At 32.2% G+C, this 27,049-nt stretch overlaps 5 protein-coding genes and 1 long non-coding RNA gene across 7 annotated transcripts; 2 read left to right on the top strand and 4 right to left on the bottom strand.

Moving 5' to 3' along the window:
• Window positions 1-14,479: 14,479 nt before the first annotated feature.
• Window positions 14,480-17,000, top strand: LOC121118739 (uncharacterized). The gene is made up of 4 exons (XR_011780149.1): window positions 14,480-15,545; window positions 15,604-15,799; window positions 15,871-16,313; window positions 16,607-17,000. It is a non-coding gene; the product is annotated as an uncharacterized lncRNA (long non-coding RNA).
• A 422-nt stretch (window positions 17,001-17,422) lies between these two features.
• LOC121118630 (neuferricin) lies at window positions 17,423-18,713 on the bottom strand. Its single transcript, XM_040713218.2, has 2 exons — window positions 17,887-18,713; window positions 17,423-17,829 (listed from the first exon to the last, which is right to left on the bottom strand). The coding sequence occupies exons 1-2, from the start codon at window positions 18,711-18,713 to the stop codon at window positions 17,685-17,687; spliced, it is 972 nt and encodes a 323-aa protein (XP_040569152.1). The 3' UTR covers window positions 17,423-17,684.
• A 2-nt stretch (window positions 18,714-18,715) lies between these two features.
• On the bottom strand, window positions 18,716-19,697 carry Coq4 (Coenzyme Q4). The gene is made up of 2 exons (XM_071888560.1): window positions 19,429-19,697; window positions 18,716-19,258 (listed from the first exon to the last, which is right to left on the bottom strand). The coding sequence occupies exons 1-2, from the start codon at window positions 19,695-19,697 to the stop codon at window positions 18,838-18,840; spliced, it is 690 nt and encodes a 229-aa protein (XP_071744661.1). The 3' UTR covers window positions 18,716-18,837.
• A 1,031-nt stretch (window positions 19,698-20,728) lies between these two features.
• Window positions 20,729-23,633, top strand: Sec5 (secretory 5). Its single transcript, XM_040713215.2, has one exon. The coding sequence runs from the start codon at window positions 20,729-20,731 to the stop codon at window positions 23,426-23,428; it is 2,700 nt and encodes an 899-aa protein (XP_040569149.1). The 3' UTR covers window positions 23,429-23,633.
• Window positions 23,431-24,815, bottom strand: LOC121118629 (mitochondrial ornithine transporter 1). The gene is made up of 2 exons (XM_040713217.2): window positions 24,164-24,815; window positions 23,431-23,972 (listed from the first exon to the last, which is right to left on the bottom strand). The coding sequence occupies exons 1-2, from the start codon at window positions 24,813-24,815 to the stop codon at window positions 23,686-23,688; spliced, it is 939 nt and encodes a 312-aa protein (XP_040569151.1). The 3' UTR covers window positions 23,431-23,685.
• A 147-nt stretch (window positions 24,816-24,962) lies between these two features.
• Atac2 (Ada2a-containing complex component 2) lies at window positions 24,963-26,691 on the bottom strand. 2 transcript variants are annotated; one of them, XM_040713216.2, is made up of 4 exons: window positions 26,248-26,691; window positions 25,692-26,177; window positions 25,268-25,637; window positions 24,963-25,199 (listed from the first exon to the last, which is right to left on the bottom strand). In XM_040713216.2, exons 1-4 carry the CDS (start codon window positions 26,610-26,612, stop codon window positions 25,023-25,025), a joined length of 1,398 nt encoding a protein of 465 aa, XP_040569150.1. In that variant the 5' UTR covers window positions 26,613-26,691; the 3' UTR covers window positions 24,963-25,022. The 2 variants fall into 2 exon arrangements, with proteins under 2 accessions (XP_040569150.1, XP_071744659.1); XM_071888558.1 differs by having other exon boundaries at window positions 25,297-25,637; window positions 26,248-26,686.
• Window positions 26,692-27,049: the final 358 nt, after the last annotated feature.

Genomic DNA, 27,049 nt, shown 5'->3' on the forward strand with positions numbered 1-27,049 from the left:
GCCCAAGTTGAGTCCAAAGTTTTTGGATGCGAGTCTTGATTCAAGTCTCAAGTCTTTCGGCACAATTCAAGTCAACTCCTAAAATAATTTTATCGAGTTCTCAGATTTCCTACAAGTTCATTTCAAGGTCATAGTTATTATTTATTTATTGGTTTTCTTCAGCCCAGTATAAATTAGTTATGATAAATCAAAAGTATTGGAAGCCAAAGTTAAACCTCAATTGTTAAACAGAATATAATTAATATTTTGCTACGTATTCTGAGTATTTCCCTATGAAAAATAAAGAGTCGAATGAAAAATTGAAAAGATTGTGAGAAAATTTGCTAAAAAATAAGTCCAGTTGAGTCTTGACTCTATGATTTTGAGATGAAGTAAAGTCTCAAGTTTTCAAAATATGGATCTGAGCCTCAAGTCTTGAGTTCTGGTCCCTTTCTCTACAAATATATAAATATATGGGATTCTTACACTTTTTTTTAAGGTAGGACCTTTGTGACTTATGATTTTACAAGGGCTCATTAACTGTCTTTGTTAGAATAAGAGATGGTGAGCCACTGAAAAGACTGAATTAGGGATTACAAATCTTCTTCTCAAATAAAGGTGCCTTGTCACATCCATCATGCGTGAATACATCATTTATTTCTAGGAACATTGCATATTATATTCGTCAAACCTCACAAACTCTCCCTTTCAAAATAAAGAATGAAAATGCCATGATAAATTAAATTTTAGAACCACCAAAATGACTAATCTGCCATGTTCTTTTCCCAAATAAGACAGTTTTTAAATCACAAAACTACTTCTTCATTTGGAATGGGAGAGTTGTTAAGGTTTGAAGATTATAAAATACAAAATTCTTAAACACAAATTGTCTTTACACGCATGACAGATGTGATAACCGATCTTTCACTTGTTGAATGTTGGGCTTTGCTGTATTAAAAAAGTAAATAAGAAAGCTTAAAAAACGAAAAAGCAATACCACGTAGACTAGTCTGTTTCGTAGTTTATGGATGAAGTATGAGCGTGAGCTCATGGATAATGGAAAGTAACACTAAAGAATTGTTGGGGAGTTATAAGAGTAAGTTCTTGTTGGATTAACAAAAAAATAGAATTGAGGATCGACATCTTTGTCATTTCTGTCCGTATCATTGACTGATACGTAGTAGATTCTCCTTCTTTCCACAGCTGTTTACTGCTAATTTAAGGAAACATCATGACAGCGAAGCTGCTCTCCTCAAACAAACATTCTTCAAATTGTCAGGGTGACCAAGTTAATTTTAGGCTTTTTTTTTTGTAACACACAGATAGGTTGTATCTTATGCAAGCAAATTGAACAATTGCATCCCCAAAAGGTTATAAATTCGCACTTTTTTACTTCTTTATCATCTAACTATACCTACAGTGATGACTTCATTTCTATCTTTTTGTCAGGCGGAACTCTATCCTCAATGTGAGCTTCAATGCAATAGTTTTATAAAGAGGTTGTGATATCTACAAATGTGTTGCATAATATATGATTAAATTATTGAGGGAGCATTAATATAAAAAATGAAGGAAATTCTAATTTTCTAAATTATTCAAGCGGTAAATAGATAAAAGATGGAACTCAAGTTCCTTTCTTACTTAATTCTCTGGTTAAGAAAGAAATAGATATGAAGGAAACAAAGAGGCAAGAATGAAAAATTTCCACATTAATGATCAAAAAGATTCTTGGATAAAGAAATCAAATATCAAAATAGATATAAGGGAAAATAACACAATAAAGAAAAAGATAGAATTTGTCTGGACCTTGTAGACTTTGGTTTTGTATAAAAAGTGAGATTTATATTCCTTTGAAGGGTGTATGACTATGGACTATGTCTCATCCATCTACAGGGTGGTCCAATATTATAGTCCCATCAAAAAAGTTAAATTACTACTCACAAGTTTTGGTTTGTATTAGAATATGAACATCTAAGTATCGAGTTCCTTCGTATGAGCGTGCTCTATACTTATAAAGGAAATCTATATTATTCAATAAAAAGTGTGTTTGTTTGTCGACAGCCAAAAGCTCCGAAGAATACTGCTACTGTTCTATAAGGTAGCGATTTCAAATAATTTTGGGCAGGAGGTGGACGATAGAAGAATTATATCAAAGTGAGAGGGTGCTTGAATATACATATATATTAGATTTTTAGGTTAGCAGTATAATATTCGCAATCTTAGCAAAAAATATCAGGTCTGCTCTTAATATTAAAGGATTGGATTATTAAAAATCAATATTATTATTATTATTTGTTAAGCTTCAGTGATTAAAAATCAAACTGACTAAAGAAAAACAAATCTTGAATTGACTCATAATTTGATAGAGTCAAGATTTAAATACTCAAATTGCGTAAAACCGGGTGATATAATTTCTTGAAACGACAAAACACTATTTTTAATACTAATTACACCTTTTAACAAAATTGTACTGTATTCAAAATCTTTCGAATTCCATATTCAATTATAAACCGTTAATCACATAATTGTTATTAGTTTTTATGTATCAAATCTTGTTTCGGAGAATTTTAAATTTGATTTTGTTTTGAGTATTTTTACCTTTGATATATATAGGTTTGGGACAACTTTTAAGGAAAGAAAAAAAAATCAGTAAAACCTACAAAATTGTATTCATTGCAATATTTTTTGTTAACTTCAAATATGTGCTTATATTTTATATGCGATCATCCAATCTTGAGAAAATGCAATTTAAAAGTTAAAAAATCCCTATATTTTTTTGTTTAAAATAGAAATACACCTCAATTGATAAACTATTTTTACGCAAAAGAGTTCTTTTAAGGCCTAACCAATATTAGTTTCATCTTAAAAAAAGCATTTGGTTCTAGAAAGTCTAATTCAGCTGTAATAGTGATTTGCTTGTAATTTTATTGAGGAGAGAATCAATAGGAGGTTGATATAATAATATATAAAAACTCCATTGTTTAACTATGTACATTTGAACTTATCTATTTTTATTTTCATTATCACAGATACGAGTATCTCAAAGAAACGTTTACAAAAAGTATTGATTTTTTGCTACACTAATCTGCATTATATTATACAATTGTGATGTAAATTATATGGCACTAGTTGCTTTGATGTTTGAAAAAAAGGGATTGTCTTGGTCTTTCTAATTTTGAATCGCTTTCAAGTGTGACGCTACTTTTAGTATTTTCAAAATAATGGATCCAAAACAATTTCGTGGATTAAATTTTATACTGTTTCTTGATGAGAAGAAAGACTGTCCAAGCTAAGTAATGGCTTGAAAAGTCTTATGGGGACTCCGCTCCATAAAGTGAATAAAAAATAAGTACTTAAAAAAACCAATTTTGAATGAAAAAAGAGTATTTTCTTCGTTAAATCCGAGACTTTTCATCCCATGTGTTACATAAGACATCACTCAATAAATCCCCAGTCTGACACATATGTATTTAGCAAAATAATTGACAAACTTACATGGGCAAGAAAAAGATTGGACAAAAAAAAAAATTCACTTATTTTTCTAACTCCCTATGACTTTATCATCAGGTAATACCGTGTTAGGGTATTAAAATGAAGAAAAATTAAGGTTCAATATGGTTATAAACATTTATTTGTAAAAAGTCAAAGTATTTGTATTTAAACTTTAGCTTCATGAAAAAATCCTCACTTTGCCGTTAATACTGCTTTACAGACTTTATGCATTCTTGCTTTTAGTTTTTCAAGATAGGCAGGTGGGATATCATTCCAAACATTTTCAAAATGTTCCACCACTCATTCTTACTTGTGGGGCACTTTTCCCGAACTTTTCTTTCTATGTGTTCCCAAAATAGCTTTATTGGGTTCAAATTAGGAGATTGAATAATAGATAAGATGTGAGAGGCTTCTTTCCTTTCCAATAAGTTTTTGCAGAGCTTGAATGAATGTTTTGGGTCGTTGTATTTTTGAAAACAAATTAAGCCTGACCAAAACAGCTGGATTTTTACACACTATTAATTAAAAAAATATTTTATGGTTCTATTTTTTTCATAATAATTTTCATAGGGTTAAAGTAAAAAATATTGATATAGTCATAAACATTGATAAAAATGACGAAAAAGTATTTTCCAAACATTTTTTTGCCAGTGTACGTAATTTTAGGTTATTAATAACCTTCAAACAGTAGTTTTCAAAATTTCATTGCATCCTAATCGTTAGTCTAAATATCATAATCGTTTTAGTTACCCAGTATAGTAATTTTCATGATAATTAAAATTACAAGAAATTTCATTTATTGATTGAACACTATTTTTTGTTGGTGAAAAATTAAGTTGAAGCTAAACAGTGGCTTGATAAGCATTATGGTGACTCTTCACCAAAGAAATCGATATATTGTTGACTAGTATGCTTAATTTAAACGTGGTCGTACAAGTACCAATGGTGCTGAATAAGGTTTGATTTTGGGAGACCAGAGCGTCGTCCAAAATCGGCAATTGTTTCAGGAAAAATATTAACTACACTCAAAACATATTTAAAAGACACTAAAATGAGTCTGTGGGAGATAGCAGAGACCTTGAAGATATCAGAAGGTAGTGTCTTTGTAATTTTATATGAAAATTTGAGCATGCACAAGTTGATTTCGAAGTGGGTGCCACGTTTGCTCACACTGGACCTGAAACAACAACGCGTCGAGGATTCAGAGTCTGCTTGGAGCTGTTCAAACGAAATTAATAGCATGTTTTACGTCGTTATGTGATAAATGATAAATCATGGATCCAGCTCTACCCACCTGAATCAAGAAAATCGTCAGTTGAGTGGACAACAGGCGGTGAAACTTGTGTACAAAACTGGGGTGACTAAAACATCTGTAACTCAACAATCGGAATACACTAAAATTTTGACACGTACTAGTACCAACCAAAAGTTACGTGAGTCTGTTAACAATGTTCCCATATATGTGTCAGACTAGGGACTTATTGAGTGACCTGGCTCCGGTACATTGAATATTAAAGAAAGATTGAATATTTCATGATGACGTCTACTTAATAATCTTGAATTATTTTATAATAAGATTATACTATTAACAACTAATCTTCATTTCTTTTTGTCTGTGTCGATTCTCTATACATACTATTCATTGATGAAAGACACTCTAATTATAACGTATTAAAAGCCTTTTCATCGTAGTAGTAATAATAATAATCTTTTTTTTTAAGGTTCTAGATGATTTGGTTTGATCCTTTTTCTTTTGAATAATATGTACTATCCACCCTTGTTGTTGTTGTCGTCGTGTTTTCTGTTTCTTTACTTTCTCCTCTCACTTTGTGTCAACTACATACAATAATATAATAATAATAAAACCAAAGAAGAAAGATGATGAAAAACAAGATGAAGAGGGGAGATGATGATTTTTTTTCTCTTTCTTTCTTTCTTATTGTGGATGGTTTTGTTGTTTTGTGTGGCTTACATATATATATATATAATATTTTTTGTACACGTCGTCCTTATTATGATGTGTTATTTGTTCTGGTTTTGTTAGGTAGTAATTATACTCTGAAAAAAGAAGGAAAAAATGAGGAAACTCATTAAAGAAACAACAAATCTCAATTCCCTTCCCTTCCACAATTACTCGATATTAACATCGGTTGTAAGATTATTTAATTACTTAGGATTGTACTGCCCAAAAAAACGAATACAGTCACTTACAGGGGAAAATAAACTAAAGTACCTACAACTTTGATATACATAAATATTCCTGCGCAGAGACATTACCGAAAACGTTATTAAAAATATTTCTGTTGAATATTCAAGCTGCAATTCTAAGTAGGGAGTTATGATTCCCTTTCATTTTATACCAATTTAAAAAAGTAAAACAATTTATTATTTGCCATGAATTGCAATGATTAATTAATAATTAAATCATTTCGTTATAAAGATCCTTCCAAGTTGGCTCAAACCGCTATTTAGACAAAAACAAAATAATTAAGTAAACTAAAAAAATATGAAATCTGCTGGAGCTCCTATATATCCTGATTGACACTCCTCTATGCCGTCTAGTCTAAAATATAATTGCATCATAGTATTGCAACATGAATCATCATCAAATATATTATTTTTTTTTTAACAAAGTGGCCGTTCTACAAAACGGCATTCAGAAAAGTGGGTTTTGGCTAAGTGAAACATAAATAACAATGTGTAATTTATAGTGTGCGAAACTAACTCAGTCCTTTAAATAAGTTCATCCTGGTTGGTCTCAAAGAAAAATTCAGACTCATTTAAAATTCGGTCTAAACTGATTCTACAGTTGAATTATAGATGACGTCAGTTGTGTTTTGCAATCGAGAATATCGACATACTATAAAGTTAAATGACTTGCATAAATCATTTTTGTAGAACTTAAAAATCAGTCGTATCAAGGATCAAAATTGATCCATACATAGAGACTCAAAAAAGATGGCCCACGATTTGAGAAGGACTAAATTTCGTTCTACGGTCTGAGATCTTAGTCTGGACGGAAATATCAGTCTCAACGAATCATTTATGACCAAATAGGGAAAAAATATTTGTCTCGAACCGAGTCTCAACACAAAGGATACATAACATTGTGTTGATCGTATCGGTACACATGAAGTTATACTAAATTTTGTCGTTTCTGAAAAATATCTATAACGGATAATTACTTTTTTAAACATTAAATTAAAAAGAAAAAGTTATATTTATCAAAATAAAACAACGATCATTGGCAATTCAACTGGCTTTCAACTTTTACTTAAACTTCTTTAGGACCTTTGGAATGAAGCTCTTGCGGACTTGAGCCGTCGCTTGGAGATGAATTTGACTTCTGAAAGTTCGAACAAAGCATAATCAAAGAGTGATAAATCCCCGCCGTGTAAAGGCTCTTTATTGGTCTTGTTGAGTAGGAACTAGGACCATTCAAGCTTTCATTTGCAATCAACATCTTTCATATCCTGTCAAGGAGCACTTTTATTTACATTAATTCTAGCATATTTGTTGATGAGAGGATTCAGAAGGATCCTGTTCTAATTGAAGAATGTTTTCGAGGAGAGCAACTTAGCTGCCATAACGTTCAATTAAATCAGATGCAAGCAGTTATGAGATGAATGAAGTGTTTATTCCCACTTCGTATCAAGCAAGGACATGAGCAGAAATAAGTAAGGATGTGATTTTTTTAATGAAAAAAAAGCTTATAAATAAGATAAGAAGCAACAAGTGATTGTTCTTCTTTTTTGTTCCTTATTTAATAAGGTTGTCTTGGTGTTAGCTTATCCATCTAAATCATGAATTCCCGTCTACTTTTGTTATAAATTTCATTTAAAAAAATACATACATACATTTAAATATTATTATTATATTTTCCCAGCACTAATGCTATTTTAAATGTAGAAAGTTCTCCTCTTTATAACACTAATAGATTTTTACCCCTAAAATCATATAACAGGTAGTTAACAGTAAAAAGGTCTTAATTCAATAATAATTAATACTCGTAGTCTCCCTTACCCCATCTACTCACACTCATCTTTTCTTTACAAAAAAGACATGCCTAGGAATTACCTCTTTTTCGATCAACAATTATACTTTGAGTCCAAAAACGACTTACCCTTATAACTTCACAACAGCTTCTTAAAGTTACTCTACAGTCTACATCATTTATGAGCACTGGTGTGAATACTTTATACTTCGATGTTTTCTCCTTTAGAATCAAATAATAATAATAGCAGCTTTAGAAAATAAAAAAAACATTCTTCATGTTGCCAGCAACAAAAAAACTAGCATGCTAAAAAAATGCTTAGTATTTACAACTCTTTCCATACATAGTTGTAGAACAAAAAAGAGGAACGTTATCTTTTATTTTATTAAAAAACAAAGTGATTACATATTTTTCATCTTTTTTCGATATATTTTCTTATTTTTATATAAAAAAATGATGTATTTTCCACTTTTAGAGAGAACATGTTTGAGTATGATCCTGATGAGGTATCATGTGAACTTCAAACCATTAATGCAATATATCTTCTTTAGGTTTCAAGCCAAAAATTGGAGAAAAAAGGTTTGTTATTAGAGCTATCAATGTAAATCAACAACAAACGGAGCGAGAATCTTGAAATAAATCCTGGAAAATATAATCAGCAACTGAAAAAAAAGTGGTTAGCTGTTTTGAAAAAAAACCGCTGATATTTTATTATTGAAGAAAGTGTCACTATACATACAAGACAATACTGTGGAAGTGAGCCTATTAATTCCAGTCTGGTTGCTATCAAGTTCTGCTCCATTGTAGACAACTATAGATGTGGAAAGATCGTTCTCTCAATACAAATTGTTTTTGAAAAAAATTGATGAGGTCACTGACAAAAGAAGACATTGGAAAAACCCTTTGTGGTCAAAGACTTTTAAATTGAAAATTTAGTATGTGAAATAAGGTATTCACATAAAAAACAAAACAAAAACAAATTTTGGCACTCTCTTTACATGTTTTGGAATTTTTCTTTACATATTTTTCCAACCCCTAATAATTATGAATCAGATCAGTAAGGCATTATTATTAGAAAAAATATTTGTTATCCCCTAACAATAAAAAATCATATAGTATAATATATCATAATTATAAATAATTACATAGATACTTATAAGGATTAAGCAAATCTAGATTATTATATTTAATTATGCTGGTTTACCATCAATTTCTTATTATTGGAATCCTTATTATTTATGTAAATAGTTCTTCAGAAATATAGGTACATAAATAGTTTTCTTTAACTACAGGGATAGGATAGATCCTTTTACTTTATCTTACTTCCATTCACAAAGGATTCATTCGTTCTAATATAAACTAAAGGACTCAAGGGAAAAAATGGACACTCAGTAGAATAAGACTGGGACATATAAAAAGGGGAACTTACGACTGATATTTGCTGCTTTCTGTTGTAGGTGGGAAAATATTTGTATTATTATCCTCTATCAGTAATAAATAAAAGTTATTACTAGAAAAGAAAGATTGCCTCTGAAAGGAATTTTGATTTTATATTGAATTGTTGTAAGATCGGAATTAAGTATAAGTATTAATAATTAATTAAAAATAATGCCTCCTACATGTTGTGCACCAAAGTGCAGATCAGGTTATACCGGCAATCCAAACGAGGAGAAATTTTTTTTAAATATGAAACTTTTCTTCGTAGTCGGGTCAGGTATAATTTAATTATACGATTTCTTAGGAATGATTCTTTACTTATTTATCTTTCAATGATATTTAAGGTAAGCAATGAACAAATGCATCAACACTAAAAGTTTGTTTATATACATAGGGGAACCGAATAAATATTTAAGATTGTGCAACAAACATTTTAGACAAGAAGACTATAAATCTGAACAAACGGGTTCAAACCCGCATAGAAAAATAGCAGCTATTCCTTCTCTCCGTATCTTAAAAAAAGATGTCATTCCAGCTTTATTTTAGGATGTTCAAGCATAATTACTTAAAACTAGTTCAGATCCGAGAACCACCGCTTCAAGTTCAACTACTACGTAAAGAAATAGTAATTTCTATCTAGACTAACGTTCATAACTCTTTTTTAGGTACTAATATTTTTTCTATAATCCTTGCAGATTTTGTAAATGAATTGAATCGTCAACTAAAAGCAGAAGTAATTTGTTTGAAAGAAATAAAATAACTTCCTTAGTAGATATAAATAACAAAATCAATTTTAGTTTTTTGTCGTCTGATAGTCATCGTATAACAAACGGAGATAATTTGGTTTTTTTTCTTTATTAATAGAACAGTTCTCCAGATTTATCAAGCCCTTCAAATGGATAATTTTAAATTTACATTATGTAATCATGGCACAACTATAACCGAAGAAAATTTAAACGCATATGCCAGTCTGAGAAAATTGAAACTCTTTATGAAATAGGAAGCTATCTTTTTTTAACCTTTTTCTTCTGACATTTTGTCAAAATCAAAGCTTGAAAAGTGTATAACAGTTCTAAATAACATTTAAAATGAAGAAGATAATTTCCAAACGAAAGTATATTCTATAGGTGAACAGTTTAACAATGTATCAAAACCAAAACAGAAGTGATAGTAAATACAGGAATAGGTATCCTCTTCTACAAGCAAATATCTGAAGTCAAGGTTAGATTATCTTCCTTCTGAACATCGAAAAGTAACAATAATTTTTCATGAAGTATATTCTTTTAGACACATTGTGGTTATTGGGTGAAAATTTTATGGATCAGAAGCTGATGGCACTCCTACAAGAACAACTTTATGCGTCATTATTAAAAATGTTGTCTATAATTACAGTGACGTCATTGAAATGGGCACTGGTGTTAATATCAATATAAAAAGTGGAGAATGGCAGTTATCCTAATGATAACGAATCTGGAGTTTGATATTGTTGCATTAGTGTGGGATGAGCATTCCTCAACCCGCAAATTTTACAATCAAAAGTTGTGCAATGGGACCTATGAGTCATCGATTTAAAATAATTTTTCTCCTGGAAATAGGATATATCTGCATTTTGATATAGTTCATCTTCTTAAAAATTTTACAACACTTTTATTAAAAAAATTATTTTCGTTTTTCTATCGCTAAGGGGAAAAAATGAAGACGAGGAAATATTTTTGGATCCTAATTTAAATAAATTGTAAATTTACAAAGGAGAACTCGGACTGGCTGTTCAACATGCCTACTAATTAAATAAGGGGGCATAGCTCCTAAATTATTAGAAAAAGTTAAAGTAAATTTTGAGTGCATGCTTTTTCAGTCTCTCCACAAATATTTGACTTTTAGAGTATAGTTCAGAAAATCCTGATTGATACCATACATCTTCATTTATTGTATTAATTGTTAAATTTTGTAGTGTAACTTTAGTTAGAAATCATACATCAGGATTTATAGAGCAAAGAGAAGAAAGCAAGCCTGTTTCCATGAATCAAGCTACAATTTGGAATTTTTTCACAACTTTTTTAAGTTGGATGCTCTCATGGAAAGCTTCTCCTTCATGTTCCAAAAGAGGATTTACCAATGAGACGTTTATGATTGTGATACATCAAGCATTATACACCTCTCTGAGTAATTCTTGGACGTTAAAGGACTAAAATATCTCTGTTTAGGCAATATATACTCAGGTCCATTGAAGTGACACTTCAGACAATAGAGACAGATTTCAGGGGCTGATTATTGTTTAAGCTGACAACATTTCTTCAGGCGGAAAAAATCAGTCTCAAAGAATAAGTAAATTCTTTCAAACTGAGCTTATCTTAAATTTTTTATATTAAGAAAAAAGAAAACGATTCTTTTGAGACGGAAATTGATTCAATTAAATTAATTCTAGATCTTTACCATTTATCTTCTTCTAATTTTAGGATTAATGAATCACAAGCCAATTTTCTATTCTTTGAGTCCGGATATATTGCTTAGTCAAACATAAAAAAATTCAAATTGAAAAAATAGACACAGTACATATTAGTTATTTAATTTTGAATGACCCAGGAACCAAGAATATAGATTTTCAGGAGAAAATTGTCATATTTTGGAAAAATTTCAAAAGTCAAATTGATAAAGGTCATAAAAAATCGTCAGATTTACTTTATTCAACTACATTGCATGCAAACCATCTTATATTTTCTTCACCTCAACCAAAAAATATTCTACTAACATGTCCAAAAATTAAAAAATGATTTGTATACAAGTTTATTGATTTATTAAGGAATGGGAAATGTTCCACTCATCTAAATTTAAAATTCAAAAGCATTCATAATTTTAAAGACTATACCACCCAAGTTGAATTAAAAAAATTTAATTTCAGTGAAAAAAAATTATTCAATGAAGCCAACAGCATCATAAATATAACAATCTTCACTGCATGGTCCAATTGCTAAAAAAATGGCTAAATTAAATTATTAATCTTAAATTTTTAGTAAGCTCTATTAAAATAAAGTATTAGTTTAATTAAATAATTACATAAAAATACATACTACGAAAGCTTTGAACTACATTTAATCCTAAAAGTTCTTTGCTTCAAGCAATCCTTGTAGAGTCGATATTTGAATTTCCTTATGTCTTCTTTACACTTAAAATGATTACTATATGTTAAGAGTGGATTGAAACTAATCACAATGTGTAATTATGTTCCACTTTATCACAATGACTTTTTCTTTAATGATGGGAGTGATAAGGTAAGATGATCTTTCATTAGATTCAATTCTGCACATTCGCCAATGACTCTATCTTCTATTTGATGAAGAAGACTTACGACAATAGAAAAACATCCTCAACAAATGGCAGTCCATACGAATTAGTAATTAAAATAAATATGGACTGAAGATGATCGGGCCTTGGATTAAATTGATGATGACAAGAATAAGTAGTCAACACAGAATAAGACTTCCATTTCGTTTCCCTAGTAGGTATGAATGAAATCAGACAGTCTTTTTGTTCCTCGCTACAGTCACTATGGGAGAGGGATCCTCTTGAGTATCTGAGACTTCGGTTCATTTGCTTCACTACGACTTGAATAATCCACAATTGGTTGGGATGTCTTTAACAAAATAAAGACCTTGACAAATCATAGATTATTGAGACACACCTGGAGGAGAGGGCCTCAGGACTCCAATTCTTTTAAATAAAGGAGCATTGATGGAGTTGTTAGATGAGAACCTGCTTCAGTGCGAATTGGATTCTGGCCAAAGGCTCAAAAGCTTCCTAAGAAATATAATAAACTAATTTACTATATGAGGGATGTAAAAATTAAAATAATGGTTTTTTTATCACTGATGTCAATGGGCTCTATATTATAATTATTCTCACTGAAATTATTCGCTTTAAGCTCACTTTGAAGAATCTATATTTTTGTGGAAGTCTCCAAAAGGACCGTGGCGTTTGGTATATAATGCAATTCTTACTTTATTTGAACATTCTAAGATAAAAAACAAACAAAAGCAGAGAAGCAGAAGAACTTCAAAGGAAGCAAAGAATTCTAATATTTGAACATTCGTATGCTAAAACTCATAGATAATGTATTGTCCCAACCACAAACTGATATTTTATATTATATTGCTGGCTAAATTTTAAACCAAATTAAGAAATATCTGTCTGTATGTTAAGACTATCTTGGTTGGTTTGTTTTGTTTTTTTTGGTTTTTTTGGACACTATTGATAGGCCCATATTTAAAAATCCTATATTTTAAAGATTATACCGTCCAATCTTTATGCCAATGTATCAAAGAGGTCTTCGAAAATATATTCAATATAGACAAAAAACGATTTTGCAACCTTATCAAAACTATAAAGTTTAATGAAAGACCGCTGTATCAGTCCTTAGGACCGTTGAATGTTAAAAACGATGGAACTGATATAAAAAAAGACTGAAGGGGGAGCGGAAGAAAGACTGATAAGGCAAATTAACAATTACAATAGAAAACATTGTTTATCATCAAAGTTCATGAAGTTTTGATGGAAATTTGTCGAGTAGGAACCCCCAAGTTGGGGTTCCCTTCAATTATAATACAATTTATGACAAGACCTACCTCATGGTATGAAAAATTCCGCGCTTCACACATAGATGGCTATTTTTCTTAGTTTATTTAATTTTCTACAAGTAACAACCTCCAAAAGACAGCTGTCAAAAATTCATGACAATCTGTTATTTAGTTTGTTAATTAAACGTTACTCTACTTTTGTCATTTCTAAAACAATAGATCAAAATAAATGTCGTGTTTTAATTTGAAACTGCTTCTTGATGAGAAAAAAATACAGTCCATGGTAAACAGTTGCATGAAAAGTCTTCTTTTTTTTATTAAGCTTGGAACTTTTTAGGCCAAGTGTCCTATTTTAAGTAGGGAGTACTAAAGAAAATTTATTAAGTTATTTAGCACTCCCTGGTATATGTTACAGTAAAACTGTATAACTAGACAATGCATGAAGTTCCTGAAAATTTTAGGAAGTTTGTAAAATGACGGGTTCACTTAGGAATTTCACAAAATCAATAACATTTTCAGGGATTTCATAAAATTACACGAATGTTCAATCAGGTTTTGAATATGATGGGGCCTATTTATGAAGTTAAGTCCACTTACTCAGGAATTATGTAGTAATGACAACAATTAAGAAAAAAAAAGTTCATTCTACTATTTGAATCTCATAAATGTTTGTATTTTTTTTTTCATAAGAAATATGATAAATGACCTTATGAACATACGTTATGGTATTGCAGTAATTTCTAGGTTCTACGTCTACAATTTGTAGCGGGCGACTTTGAGCCTTCACTCACAGGTTTCTAGTATATCATATATAATTGTGATGTATAAAATATAATTATTATTGAATACGCATTAATTGGATATGTAGTTAAGTGATACTTCTAAATACGTATTATATGCTATAAGAATTTGCCTGAAATTGGCAAGTATTTTTTTACGCCTGGACAATGGACTTCTATGAATTTTTTATTCGCACATCATGGGAATATTAAAGGAGATATTGGTTGATTGAAGAAAAGAGTAAGGTGGTGGAAGGGAAGGTGCGTTGCTTAGATTCTGCATTTTGGCTTGGTGAACTCAGTGACATCACAAATATACTAGCCCCTCAGAAATGAAAACAATAATATAACAACTTGAGTTGAGAATTTATCAAGGTGACTATATATAAAGTAAAGCTTTAAACCAAGTAGCGAAACGAGCACCCACGTGATCAATAGCTGAAAAATGTATCAGTACACAGAAACTTTTTTTTCTTCGCTAGAAATACTGTTAAGTTATTATTTGGAGATATAAGTAGGATTTATTATGTTATCTTAAATGTTTTACATTTTAGAAGATGCTCATTTGAAGTCCGGAAGACGGACTTAAGTTAAATAGAGAAGATTTTATAATATGGAGTTTTTTTCTTTGTTTACTCTAGTTCAACGATTATGATGTTTATTCTGCGTTATTTTTTCATATATAGAGGATACACGTTACAAAAAATCAAAAAATGATTAAATACAGGTGAGCGCGTCTAAAACTAAACACTCCTTTAAATTTTACGGCATGCACATATCCGTGATTTTATTGAGTTGAAACCGATTTATACTTCGAGACAAGAGTCTTGACTAGTTATAAACAAAACTCCAGCAAAATCTAAATAGCAACAGTGAAACAACAGCTACTGTTATGGAGAGACGTCGATGGAGAGACGTCGAGTCGCAAATACTTGGTTTAAAGCTTTAATATTAAGCTTGGCGTTAACTAACTCAGCTGACGTATTTACGTCGCTGTTGCGCAATGTTGTTTAAATAGCAGTTCTGATAATCTCATTGAAGTAAAGTACACTAATTAGGACCTGTTTAGTAGAAATAGTATCATCTCGAGGTTCAAAGCGTGTTTGTACCAATCCACGGAAAATCCAGTATTTTGCATTTCCTCCTAAAAATTGGATGCTCCCGCGTCTTTGGATCTCAGTTTGCATGAGAAAATACCCAAATAATATTAAGAATGCCAAGATTTGTGATAGCATTTTATATCCAATAATTTTGAGCGGAATCTTGAGGCTGAACTTATTGACATAAAGGCCAGTAAGAAATTAAAAAGTGATACAGTCCCCTCACTCTATATTCCCTTTGCTTCTCCTAGTTCAGATGGACCCAAATCCTCCAGTGATATTTGTAAGGAAACTTGCGAAAAAAAGAACTTGTGAAACAAATTATGGAAGCAAGTAAGGTCCAGGAAACCAGTATGGACTCGGAAACAGAGACTGATAATGAAGGGCTCATGTAAATTTGTAGAGATATCCCTGAATCCCAACAAGAGCCTTTGACCAAGAAGCAAAGTAATCAGATTCACGTATACAAATTTTAGAAGCGCAAAAAAATGCAAAAAGAACTTTATTTTTCCAAAAAGGAATTGCGCCGGTACAAAACCAAGTCCAAGTTACTAAACTCAAAGAAGTTTAATCAAACTTTAACAAGGACCACCTTAGAAAAGAGCTACCCCAAGTAAGAAGAATTATAGATCCCTTAAAGAATTTCAATCGAAGATACTCAAAAGAGGATGTAAAAACATTCCAAAACTTTTCATTGTAACCATGAAGACCCAATCGACGAAAACCCAAACGTCCTTGAAAGGCTGCATAATCATCAAATTGAATTATATCCTAATTGGCCAAAAGAAGTCATCATATCCTTTGTGAAAACAAGGACAAGAATTAAAGTAAATAACCTTAATAAAAAGCTGAAACTGAAGAACGCAACTGCTAATCTAAGAAAACTTAGACAGATTGGTCAATTTACAAATTAAAAAGGCCTGATTTGAAAAATCAATTCATGAAAAGACGGGATTCTGAAGTAATTTTAATTCTAATTTTTTTTTAAATGGTATATTGTTGCTCAAACAAAAGTAATTAGTAGATAAAGGATTTGTGGGCGATCGCTCAAAACATTGCTCACTTGACCTTCTAGGGAAAAACTGCTCAATTTACCCTTTTTTGTCAGAAAATTGCTCATTTTTCTAACCTAGTATGAAATAGATATAGAAAAATATTGGGTTTTAATTTGATTACACAATAACTTTTGATGATTCTTCTTCATGGAAAAATCCCGCTGCAAAAACCCACCTTAATTATTCTCTCTTTTTCTAGGTAAAAATATGTATATTATTACAGGATTGGATATGTGAGTAAGCCTGATTCCGACAACAGCTAGATGAAGGATAAATTGGCGCAAAATCCCCCTTGAATCCTGCAACGAAGGAGAAACACTTTAGCACCGAATTGCGAAATCCTGATCTCCCATTAGTAGTAGTGATGAGGCCTACTTCTAACAAGACTCCAGAGGATCTCGCCTTTTAGATTTGCTCCAACTACTAATATGGACGTTGAACTGTCTTTAAGTATGTTTAAATCTACAAATACTGATCGAAGGCAAAAATTAACGGTAGAAAACATTTATAAAATATTAATTTGTCGATATAATATAGCATAATTTATGATAAATATAAAACAACAGTAATTATTTTAAATTATCCTGATAAAACTATGTTTCTCTTTAAATACAAATTGCTCAATTTTTGGGTTCTCATTTTTCAAAATTTTAGCGCTTTTTTTGCTTGTTTTGAAAATATACTAAGAGATACTTGTCTGTAAGTATCTTGTTTTTGGCCCAAAAATTGCTCAAATATCTTAAATATAGTGATTAGGGAGATATGACTAGATATAAGCATCCTAAAACTGCTAGAATAATAGTTGTGATTGGTGTAAGTAGTGACAGCAGTATCTTTCAAAATTGTAAAATGTAATCATAAAATTAGCATTTGTAATGTTCCACGTTCGATTGACATTACAAGGAAGTTTGTTCCATTTTGACATTTGATTACAGACTTGTGAAAGCGATTCCTTTTTTTTCTTCTTTTTTTTTTTTGTGAAAATATTCAAATCGAAGAATGAATCAATTAGGCATAAAAGTAAGATAAAATATATTAAACGCAAGCATTTAAAATTGATTTTTTGTAAAAAATATATTATGCAGAATCAATACTGGTGAGAAAATTTGCGTATTACATAGATAAAAATAGTAAATAATTTTTAAATTGAAGCATTAAAGTTTTATAAAATCTAAATGACAAAAATAAGATGAATAAAAAACGACAATTTTGGAATGGACGGAAATATACTTTAAAAAAAAAAGAACCATGAGATAACAAAACATTCAAATAATTAATTATTTAATATAACAGGAATCAGATTCTGGAGGACAATCTGGATATTCTTTTAAATGGCGACTTCCTAGATCACCATTCTTAGTCTTTGCTAGGGGTTCATTAGAAGGAGGACCAAATGTCCGAACACATGCGCAGCGTTCTTGTCTAAAAACGTATTAGATAAAAATAATTAATTATCGATCAAATGCCAGAAAGTCTTACCGGCCAGGATAGTAGAGTTTTCTCGGAACTCCAACCCAGGGTCGATTTATTCCTCCGGACTTGTCTGTACACCATACACGATGTCTTTGCTTATTCCATTCTGAATTGCATGGAGGGAATGTTTTCTTTTCAGCACTTTTTTTCTCGGCCTCTTCTTGTGCTTCGAGAATTTTTTTATCCAACTCCCAAAAGGCCGGTGTCTCCTTCCCATTCTTATCAAAAAATCTACCAATCACCTTTCCAACAAAAGCGTAGTCTTTCTTATAAAAGTCCGACCATTCTGCTAATCCAAGATAATCATCCAAGGATAATCCTGAAACATCATCAACCAATCCACCATCATTGAATTCCCCGGTCACAAAGGCTCTTGAAGCATCTTTGCCAGAGAAAAATGAATATCCCCCATTAGGCCCATAGTATTCCCTTCCTCGAGTCACATCAAAGACCTGACCAAGGATAGCCAAATAAATACCTCGTTTTACAGAAGAACCATCATATAACTTGAGTTCATCTTTGGTGAATATCCTTTCTCCAGATGGAAGAGTATTAATGGGTAAATCTGGTTCATTCATGGCTGTTTCATCATTGAGAAACTCTTGAAATGGAGAATATTTTTCAACATAATGGAAAAAACTATCAAAGGCCTTTACAACCTTATAGCTTTTTCCGTATTCATGAAACCAATCAGGATTGTATAAGTATACTGAATAAATTAAGACTATGGCTGTTCCAATGATAAATACAAGATTATGAATGGGACATTCATCTTCCTTTTTTTTATCCTCTTTTTTGTCAGTAGGCTTTTTAGATGAATTATCTTGAGTCATCCCTAAAAAAATGAGTAGATACAAATTATAAGACTTGGTGGATTCATCAACTTAGCATTATTATTTGGACATATGTATTTATAGACTATAATGTACTTTTAAACAGATTTCAATTTTAAAATTGTTATTTATATTGGGGAGGAAGTTTAACCCTCATTTCTTGTCGAAAGTCTGTAATATCTTGGTCCCATCGTTTTTCGAAGTAAATGTTCATAAATAAACGAGCCTCCGAACCGGTTTTAGCGATCCAGGGTAGCAAACTTTCATATTGATCAGCTTGTTTTTTAGTAAATCTTAACGGACCTAAGAGGCTACCACTTATACACATAGGTAATCTTGTTTGTTGACCCTCGATCCATTTAACAGCTACTTCACCCACCATATTTGTTGGCATATTTAAGATTGTATGAATTAGATCATGGATATGTCTATAACGGAGAATAATGTAAGCGAGTTCTTCATCTTCGTCCACAAAGCGCACTGGGGCTCGAGAGTCTGGTGATATCTTCCATTTATCATTATATTTAGCATAGGCATAACCTAAGAGAAGAAAGAGGCTCATTCAACAACTTTGAAAACATGATTATGTTATATTAATTATTATCATGATTTAAGAAGATCTACCCTGGCAATATCTACTAATAGAAAAATTCCACCTAATCAATAATAATCTGATAATCAAAGTTGTTATGAGAAATGGAAATAATTTCCTAGTGTGTTAGGAGGAAGATCTATGAGGTTTTTAAAGTCCACAGTATTTGAATTAATGATGGGTCGCTCCTTCATGATTTGAGCTCCTTCAGGATCCGATTTAATCTTGTCTCTTAGTTTTTTACATGCTCTTTGTCCCCACACTTCAGATTGAACAGCTACACTATCTGCCCTCCAAGGGTCTACTAGTGCAGAAACTCCACTTCCAATGGCCAAAATACTCTTTTGGACCCAGTTTGTGGGGATATGGCCTTTGTATAGTATTGCACTCATGCCTCAGTCAGATCTAAATTAATTCTAAGCTGATGAAGTGTACGTTCACCATGTATGAGAAACGACTCGATGGAAGTAATGTCAGTAATGGAGGATCGGGATCGAAATTCTTCACGAATCCAGCTTTGAAGTTCAATTTTTTGAGAAGGATCACGAACACGTTGAATTAGACGGAAAAAGTCTCGATATTGTTGTACAATTCGTCCTCTAACTATAAAGTGTTTCAATGTCAGAGGATTTCCTGGCATGCCGACAAATCCAACTTATAAGAATGTTAAATAGGAATCTCAAGGGACATTCATTGATATTTTATTTGATTTTCTCTTTTTAGGTTTTAATGGTGGAAGTTGGGGATTTTCTTAGATTAGCTTTTTTTTTTTTTTGAATGATTGTGACGTCACAACAACAATCGACAATAACTACCTGGGGGCTGGGGGAAATGAAATTTTTGTGCTCCTCCCGCACTTAGTAGAGAGTGTTCACATGAATGAAATCCATCTAGCTAGGTATCAATAATTGAAATACAATAAATTAGATTAATAGACAGTTTTCATGCGCTAAATTAACAAAAGTGGAATAATGATCTTAGATCTAGGTACTTTTTGAACAGTTCTAAACGAAAACATTAAATAATATGTGTAATAGAAGGTATGTTACATATTTTGAGGTATTGCAACATCTGACAGCTCTCAACATTATATATTATGCTTAAAATATGACGACATAGTATTGAAAATAGATCATATTAATATCCATGATCATATGATAGTCATTTAAGGTATTGATTAAAAGTATTTTCACAGAAGCATCAATAGTTATGCCTATAATAAAAACTAAATAAAGTTAATTTAAGTTGTTTAAGCACTAGACTAGGAGGCAAGCAGTTGGACGCCCTTGTGATATTTGTGAACCTACAGTCTTGTAAGAGTCACTGCACAGCTGCCTCTGCTAGCTAGCTCCTGATCAAGATATCAAAACATCAAACAAACGCCCAACAAATGACGTCATAACCTTGGAATTTCAGTCTTCGAATGTCGGCGACGGGAGAAAAAAGGGGCCCAGCCCCGATAGTGACGGGTATTTCCCCGAAAGAGGCAACTGCTGGAACTAAAATAACAATTCGTGGGGAAAACCTTGGAGTGAATGACAGCGATATTTTGGGTGTTTTGATCTTAGGGGCAGATTGCTTCATGACTGTGGAATGGAAGTCTCAAACCAAGATAACAGCACTTTGCCCTGCTGAAGTGGAAGGGAAAGGAGAGATCATAATTGCTACTGTTTCAGGGGGCCTTGGAACCTGCACTGTAGGATTCCGTGCTTATCGTGAATCAGTGATGCCTCTTAAGGAAGTTGCCTTTTGGGTAGAAGAAAAAAGAACTTTTCGTCGAAGGAGGAGGCTCCAAGATACTTCTGATTTCCTTTGCACTGACGATGCCCTTGGACTCAGTGTGGAAGGCAACACTTTTCATAAATTTCCTGAAGAGACTCTTTTAGAACTATTCCCCGGCAGTACTCCTTCCGGAGATGTGGCTCAGGAAAACTTTCATCCGCTTTATTTTCTCCTTGAAACTCATCACAGCACTAATTTTGAGGATTTAAAGGCGGGTATGAGTTTTTTAAGACGAAAGGTAGAAGGAGAGAGCGAGTCTCAAGTAGCTTTTATTAAATCTAACATTACTTCCATTGTGGATCAGCTTGACACACTTGGGAGTATAAGAAGATGCTACATGCTGGATGCAAAAGAGGGAGAACCAACAAAAAGAGCTACAGAAGCCATCACTGCAGCTAAACAAGAGGCAGATAGGATGTTTTTTGATGTATTGGGCCGTAAAGATCGAGCTGATGCGACTCGTAATACTTTGAATGTTATGAATAGATTTAAATTTCTTTTTCTTCTGCCTGCAAACATTGAAGCAAACATTGCTAAAGGAGACTATGACAGAGTTATTGATGAATATGACCGTGCAATGAATTTATACGGAGATTCTGATATTGAGATATTTCGACGATACTTGGATGAAGTAGAAAGAGCTGTGGAAGAACTAAAGTTACACCTAAAGGATTGTTTAGAAAAAGATGCATCTCTTAGTATTGAAACCCAAAAGAAGTACATTGCAAATTTGGTTCAATTGAATTTTGAGGGTGATCCAGGATGGAATTTGCTTCAAATAAACTATTCTCGTCTATTGAAGACTTTAAATCAATGTAAAGAGGAACATTTAGAACATCATTCTGCCACACCAGCCAATCCGCATCCATTACTAACTCCAAATCTTGTATCTACTCATTCCTCGAATAAATATTCAAATTTACAATTTCTCACGGATGTGGATTCTGTTTCGCCCCCTAAAAATGTAATATTTGTTGAAGACATAGCTGAAAGACTCACGAATGAATTTCCTGATCTTTGGAAATTAGGTCAATCCTACTTCAAAGGAGACTTAGTTGTTTCTCCTGATGCCACAAAAAGTCCTGTTTTTAAGGAAATGATTCTTGGTTGTATACGTTACGTATCGAATCTTATAAGAGCAGCAGTTATACCTCAAACTTTGAACAAGAAAAAAACAACTGAGAATGGTGAAGAAGATGATGAATATGGAGAGTGGAATGGATTAGACTATGATAAATCCGCACAGTGGCTTCCCTTTTGTTTAAGATATGCTAGAAGCTGTTATGCTGTCTTTATAGAATTAGATCTTCCGAGCCAGGCATTGGATATACTTAAACGTTTGACGACAGATTTGAGAATTCAGTGTCTACAAACCGTTTTTCATACCGTCATTGTTCAAGTCCACCTCTTGCATGAAAAAGAAGATTGGAAGTTAGAAATGTCAGATCAACATGGTTGTATCACAGAGCTACCAGAAATGTTCGCTACTGTTGTAAATGACTCTGTTCAATTGATCAAGGAAGCTATCGTTATTGCCGACGAAAAAGAAGAAAATATTCTTAGTATTAAAAATGCTCAAGGTGATTTGGAGCACCTGATCCAAAACGTTCTTAGTTCCTTCGCTTTTACGCTCGAAAATACAGCAATCCAAGAATATAGGTCCGAATCGTCGTATGAAGTTCCGAAAGATTCAATGAGATTACTCTTATGTATTAATAATTGTCATTATACCCTAACTCAAGTCCTTCCGAAAATCCAAAAAGCATTCCAAGATGTGGGTAATCTGAGTTTAGAGACTCCTATTCATGAAGCAACAAAATGCTATACCATTCTCCATGGAAAATTATTTGAGGCTTATATGGAACTTAAGTGTGAACCTATTGTCTCAACAATTGAACCCACTATGTATGTTGGAAAATTCGATTGGGCAAGGTGTCCGAAGCCTACAGATGCACGTGATTACGTTAAAGAGATCATACATAACGTTATCTCAGTTCATAGTGAAGTCGAAAGAATTTCATGTAAGAATTCTCATGTAAAAGAAGTCATGTTAAGATTAGTTGAAGCAGTTACGGAAGAGGTCAATCGACTTTTCTGCTCTATTCACAGAATGAATTCTAACGGCTGCATTCAAGCTTGGGTAGACATTAATTGCTTGAGTTTTGCTTTAAAGCCATTCCTTAACAAAGATTCGGCCAAATACCTAGATGAAGCCTCAAAACCGCTTTTAGAACTTGAGAGGCCTGGGGACAGGCAGATCGTTAAGTCATGTCAAAATCAGTTTGAAAAGCGAATGAAGTTCCATTTATACGCATTTCAAATAAATGAAATACAATACTGAAGTTGTCATTTACAAGTTATTCTTATTTTTCAGAATAATTTATTTATTCCCACCACTATAAATATTATTAAACAATGAAATTAAAATAATATGTAATAATTATTAGTATAAAGCGTTGATTTTGTTTTTGTTACTTTTATGTTTAAAAAATTAGAATGATAATAACTAGAATATTGTATAAAAATAAACTTTTTTTATATTGAAATCCAAGTCTTAAATTCTCATAAGCCTATTATGAAATTTGCATACCATAACAGTCATTCTTCATATTCCTGTGCGGATATAATTTTCTTCAGAGCACTATTAGAGGTTTCATAAGTCAAAAATAAAGCTCCAGTTGAAGGAAAACTTCTAATTAGCGCGGCAGATACTCCTCTATAGATTGATCTTACTCCCTCAGTTTTTATAATGTTTATACCCACACGAAGAACAGAATTTGGATCCCCTCTGACCTGAATCCTCGATTTGATAACATCCATAGGGAAAACAAATAGCCAGTAAGTAAATCCCCCCAATCCACCGCAGAAGATAGTGGATAGAGATCCTAATGGAATATAAAATTACCTATTTTGAAAATGAAATAATTCCGGTCAAATTCAGAATGCAATATTTGCAAGTAACTAAAACATTGACATATTTTTATCCTGGCAAAACTGCCCCCATCCTTTTTTTTTTTTTTTTTTTTTTTTTTGCATATTATCGATATCAATAAATTTCTTATAAATAAATGTTTACCCAGTTCTTGATCATTTTGAGATTTCCTTGAGAGAAAAAAACTCTTGGCCCCCTCGTAGCCAAGAAACAAAGCAAAATAGCCAGGCAATTCTCGAGCCCATGTTGCAGTCAGACCTTTGTAAAATCCAGCAATTCCTTCATTTTTCCAAGTAGAACGTATAATTTCGTAAGCACTAATAGAATTTTTGGTATTGGCGTATAACTGTCTCTGAACTTGAAGACGACATTTTACCATTTCAGTGGGACAAAGAACCAATGATGAAAATGTGGATGCCATGGATCCAGCGATTGCATTCCAAATAGGACTAGCATTAGAAGAAACTCCAAAAAAATTAGGAAGAACACATTCACGACACCACCCATAAGCATAAAAAAGCACTGCATTTTCACCAACGTTGGCGGCTAGTGAAGGACCATAGCCTGAATAAAATCCCTTCAATATTCCCTCATTCTTAAATGTTTTAATGAACGCTGATGAAAAAGTGGGATATACTAAGGGATAGGTCTGCATTTTCACCTTTAGCGTATCGAAGGGAAGTCCAATTAGAACATTGCTGCATCCTGCTAGAGATCCTGACAACAGATCAATCAATGAATGAGTTAAGTATCTAGCCTCAATTACATCATTTTTCTCATGAGTGATATCCACCATATTGACACTTGTTCCTTGGTATGTGACAAAACAAGTTTACCTTGTCTTATTAGTTTGTTGTTACTTATTTTCTTCCTTTTTTTTACCTTAAATTATATTCCAAATTCCTACTATTGTTATGTACAGTTTGAAAACAATCCAAGGATATCTTTAAAACATGAAAAAAATAGATTTAATGTATTTTCTAAATACACTAAGAGATATTGTTTAGTATCGAGATAATCTTAGGAACAGTGCATGTTTGCACTCATTGGAGTTAGAAGGTAAATATTTATCGTAAAAATCAACCACATGCTCTTCTACTTTAAATCCGAACTTTTGATACAAAAGTATTGCAGGGTTATTTGCAGACACATGAAGAATTATGTCTTTACCCATACAAGTCTGAAAAACAATGACATTTTATCAGTCTAAATTTAGATAAACAAATTCGTATAATTTTTCATTAATACTTGTATTAAATGATATAGCATAAACTTGCCAATTCCAGCTCTACGCCACTCAGGATGAGTGAATATGAAAGAAATATAGGCTTCCGTAGGACTTACATCAGGCACTAAAAATGCAAATGCAATAACAATTCGTCTGTACAATACTACACAACTAAAATCTGGATATTGAAGACATTCTGATAAATCAATTCCTGGCCAAAAGAACTTTTCTACGAGACTATTGATGGCAGGAATGTGATGTGGTTGTACATAGCAGTAATCAATGGGATGTGAGTCGATGATTTTTTTCCCTCTACTTACAATTTCGTTCAAAAGTCTTAATTTTAAAGGACGAGACTCTAAGTCTCTACGTATATAAGGTTTTAGCATCCTAGTATAAATTAAATAAACAATCATTAATTTACAAATATTTACATGAACAAACCTTCCAGTAAATGGGCTCATAATAGTTTTCGAATATTCATCTCTTCCGACTAGTTTCATTTTAAAAGTAGAAGAATTATAATCGCTTTTACCAGAATTGATATTAGGATGTGCCAAATATCTGTCCAATATTCGAATCGACTCTGAGATCCCGATTTCTTCTTTTTTGATGAATTCATCCACAAGATTATTCTTTTTTGCAATACGAAGAATATTTTCGTCTAAATTAAAGAGAGGTAGTCCCCGCTCTCTTTGCAAACAACGAACTTTCAATTTAGTTCGAAGCTGACGTGCAAATAAAGTTTTAGAGAGCAAGTTTGGAGCATTTTCTAACTTTTTAAGAATTTTTTCTTCTTCATATTCACTTATTGGAACAATAGATGGATCCGAATCATGGTTCAAAATTTTTCTAGTTGTGTTAGTGGGCAATTTTTGAGATACTTGAGAACTCTGATCTGGAAAATCCTCGTCTAATGGTTCCTTCTTACTAGAAAAATACGATTCAATATTAAAGATTAGCTACATTATACATTTATAACAAGAAATGTTATTTATACATTTCTGTTTCTTCCTTAACGTAAGTCACGGAAGAAGCTTCCATCTCCATCATCATATTTTCCTCCTCTTCGACATCTTCATCCTCTTCTTCTTCTTCATCATTAAAGAGATCAAGAGGTAACTCTGCGGATGTTACATGTGGAGTCACTTTCTTAAACCAATCCTTGGTCTTCTTTTTTTTCTTCACTTTTTTAGATTCCAAATTGGATGAATTACCATTAAAATGGGCCGAGGGCTCATCCAAATCCTCAGGATTTCGAACTTCATTCTTGAATTGAACTTCCACATCGGATGATGTATCGTTTTGATCATAGTCAATTCGTATACGCTTAGTTAAACTCTGTCCAAAAGAGTCCTCCGTCATGTCGAATGATTTGAACTAGTAAGTAGCGAGTAGTAACTACTCACTACGTCGAGTTACAACAGTATTTTTATTTATTTATTAACTGTTTTGTTTACTTGACTATATTTACAATAATTAATAATATAAAGGGAATAACGACTTCTTTTTCATTCACAAAACCTTTGGACGCTTGTAGGTAGAAGGAGGGATCAGGGAGGAGTTTAAACTGCTCGAAAATAAATTTAATTAATCATCATTAGGATGGATATCATCTCCTTTAATGGAATAAATCCATGAGTATGAGTCCACTAATCTCAATCACATTTATAAGTTGCACTTCGGGATATACTTTCTATACGGATAATTATATAGCCTGGACACTTCAAGATCCGGCCTGACTTATTTATTACTACTGAGTCTCTTTGTCATTGAATAACAAGTCGAAGATGATTCTAGAG

Source organism: Lepeophtheirus salmonis, chromosome 5 (assembly GCF_016086655.4).
Source record: "Lepeophtheirus salmonis chromosome 5, UVic_Lsal_1.4, whole genome shotgun sequence".
Classification (NCBI taxonomy): Eukaryota; Metazoa; Arthropoda; class Copepoda; order Siphonostomatoida; family Caligidae; genus Lepeophtheirus; species Lepeophtheirus salmonis.

Coding starts and splice junctions, on each gene's coding strand:
- Coq4 (XM_071888560.1), bottom strand. CDS start 19,697: ATGAGTGCAATACTATACAAAGGCCATATCCCCACAAACTGGGTCCAA. Junction 19,259..19,428: donor ATAGATCTTCCTCCTAACAC/ACTAGGAAATTA, acceptor CCTCTTTCTTCT/CTTAGGTTATGCCTATGCTA.
- Sec5 (XM_040713215.2), top strand. CDS start 20,729: ATGTCGGCGACGGGAGAAAAAAGGGGCCCAGCCCCGATAGTGACGGGT.
- Atac2 (XM_040713216.2), bottom strand. CDS start 26,612: ATGACGGAGGACTCTTTTGGACAGAGTTTAACTAAGCGTATACGAATT. Junction 25,638..25,691: donor ATGAGCCCATTTACTGGAAG/GTTTGTTCATGT, acceptor AATTTATACTAG/GATGCTAAAACCTTATATAC. Junction 25,200..25,267: donor TGCTATATCATTTAATACAA/GTATTAATGAAA, acceptor ATTGTTTTTCAG/ACTTGTATGGGTAAAGACAT.
- LOC121118629 (XM_040713217.2), bottom strand. CDS start 24,815: ATGGTGGATATCACTCATGAGAAAAATGATGTAATTGAGGCTAGATAC. Junction 23,973..24,163: donor TCAAAATGATCAAGAACTGG/GTAAACATTTAT, acceptor ATATTCCATTAG/GATCTCTATCCACTATCTTC.
- LOC121118630 (XM_040713218.2), bottom strand. CDS start 18,713: ATGACTCAAGATAATTCATCTAAAAAGCCTACTGACAAAAAAGAGGAT. Junction 17,830..17,886: donor AAACTCTACTATCCTGGCCG/GTAAGACTTTCT, acceptor ATACGTTTTTAG/ACAAGAACGCTGCGCATGTG.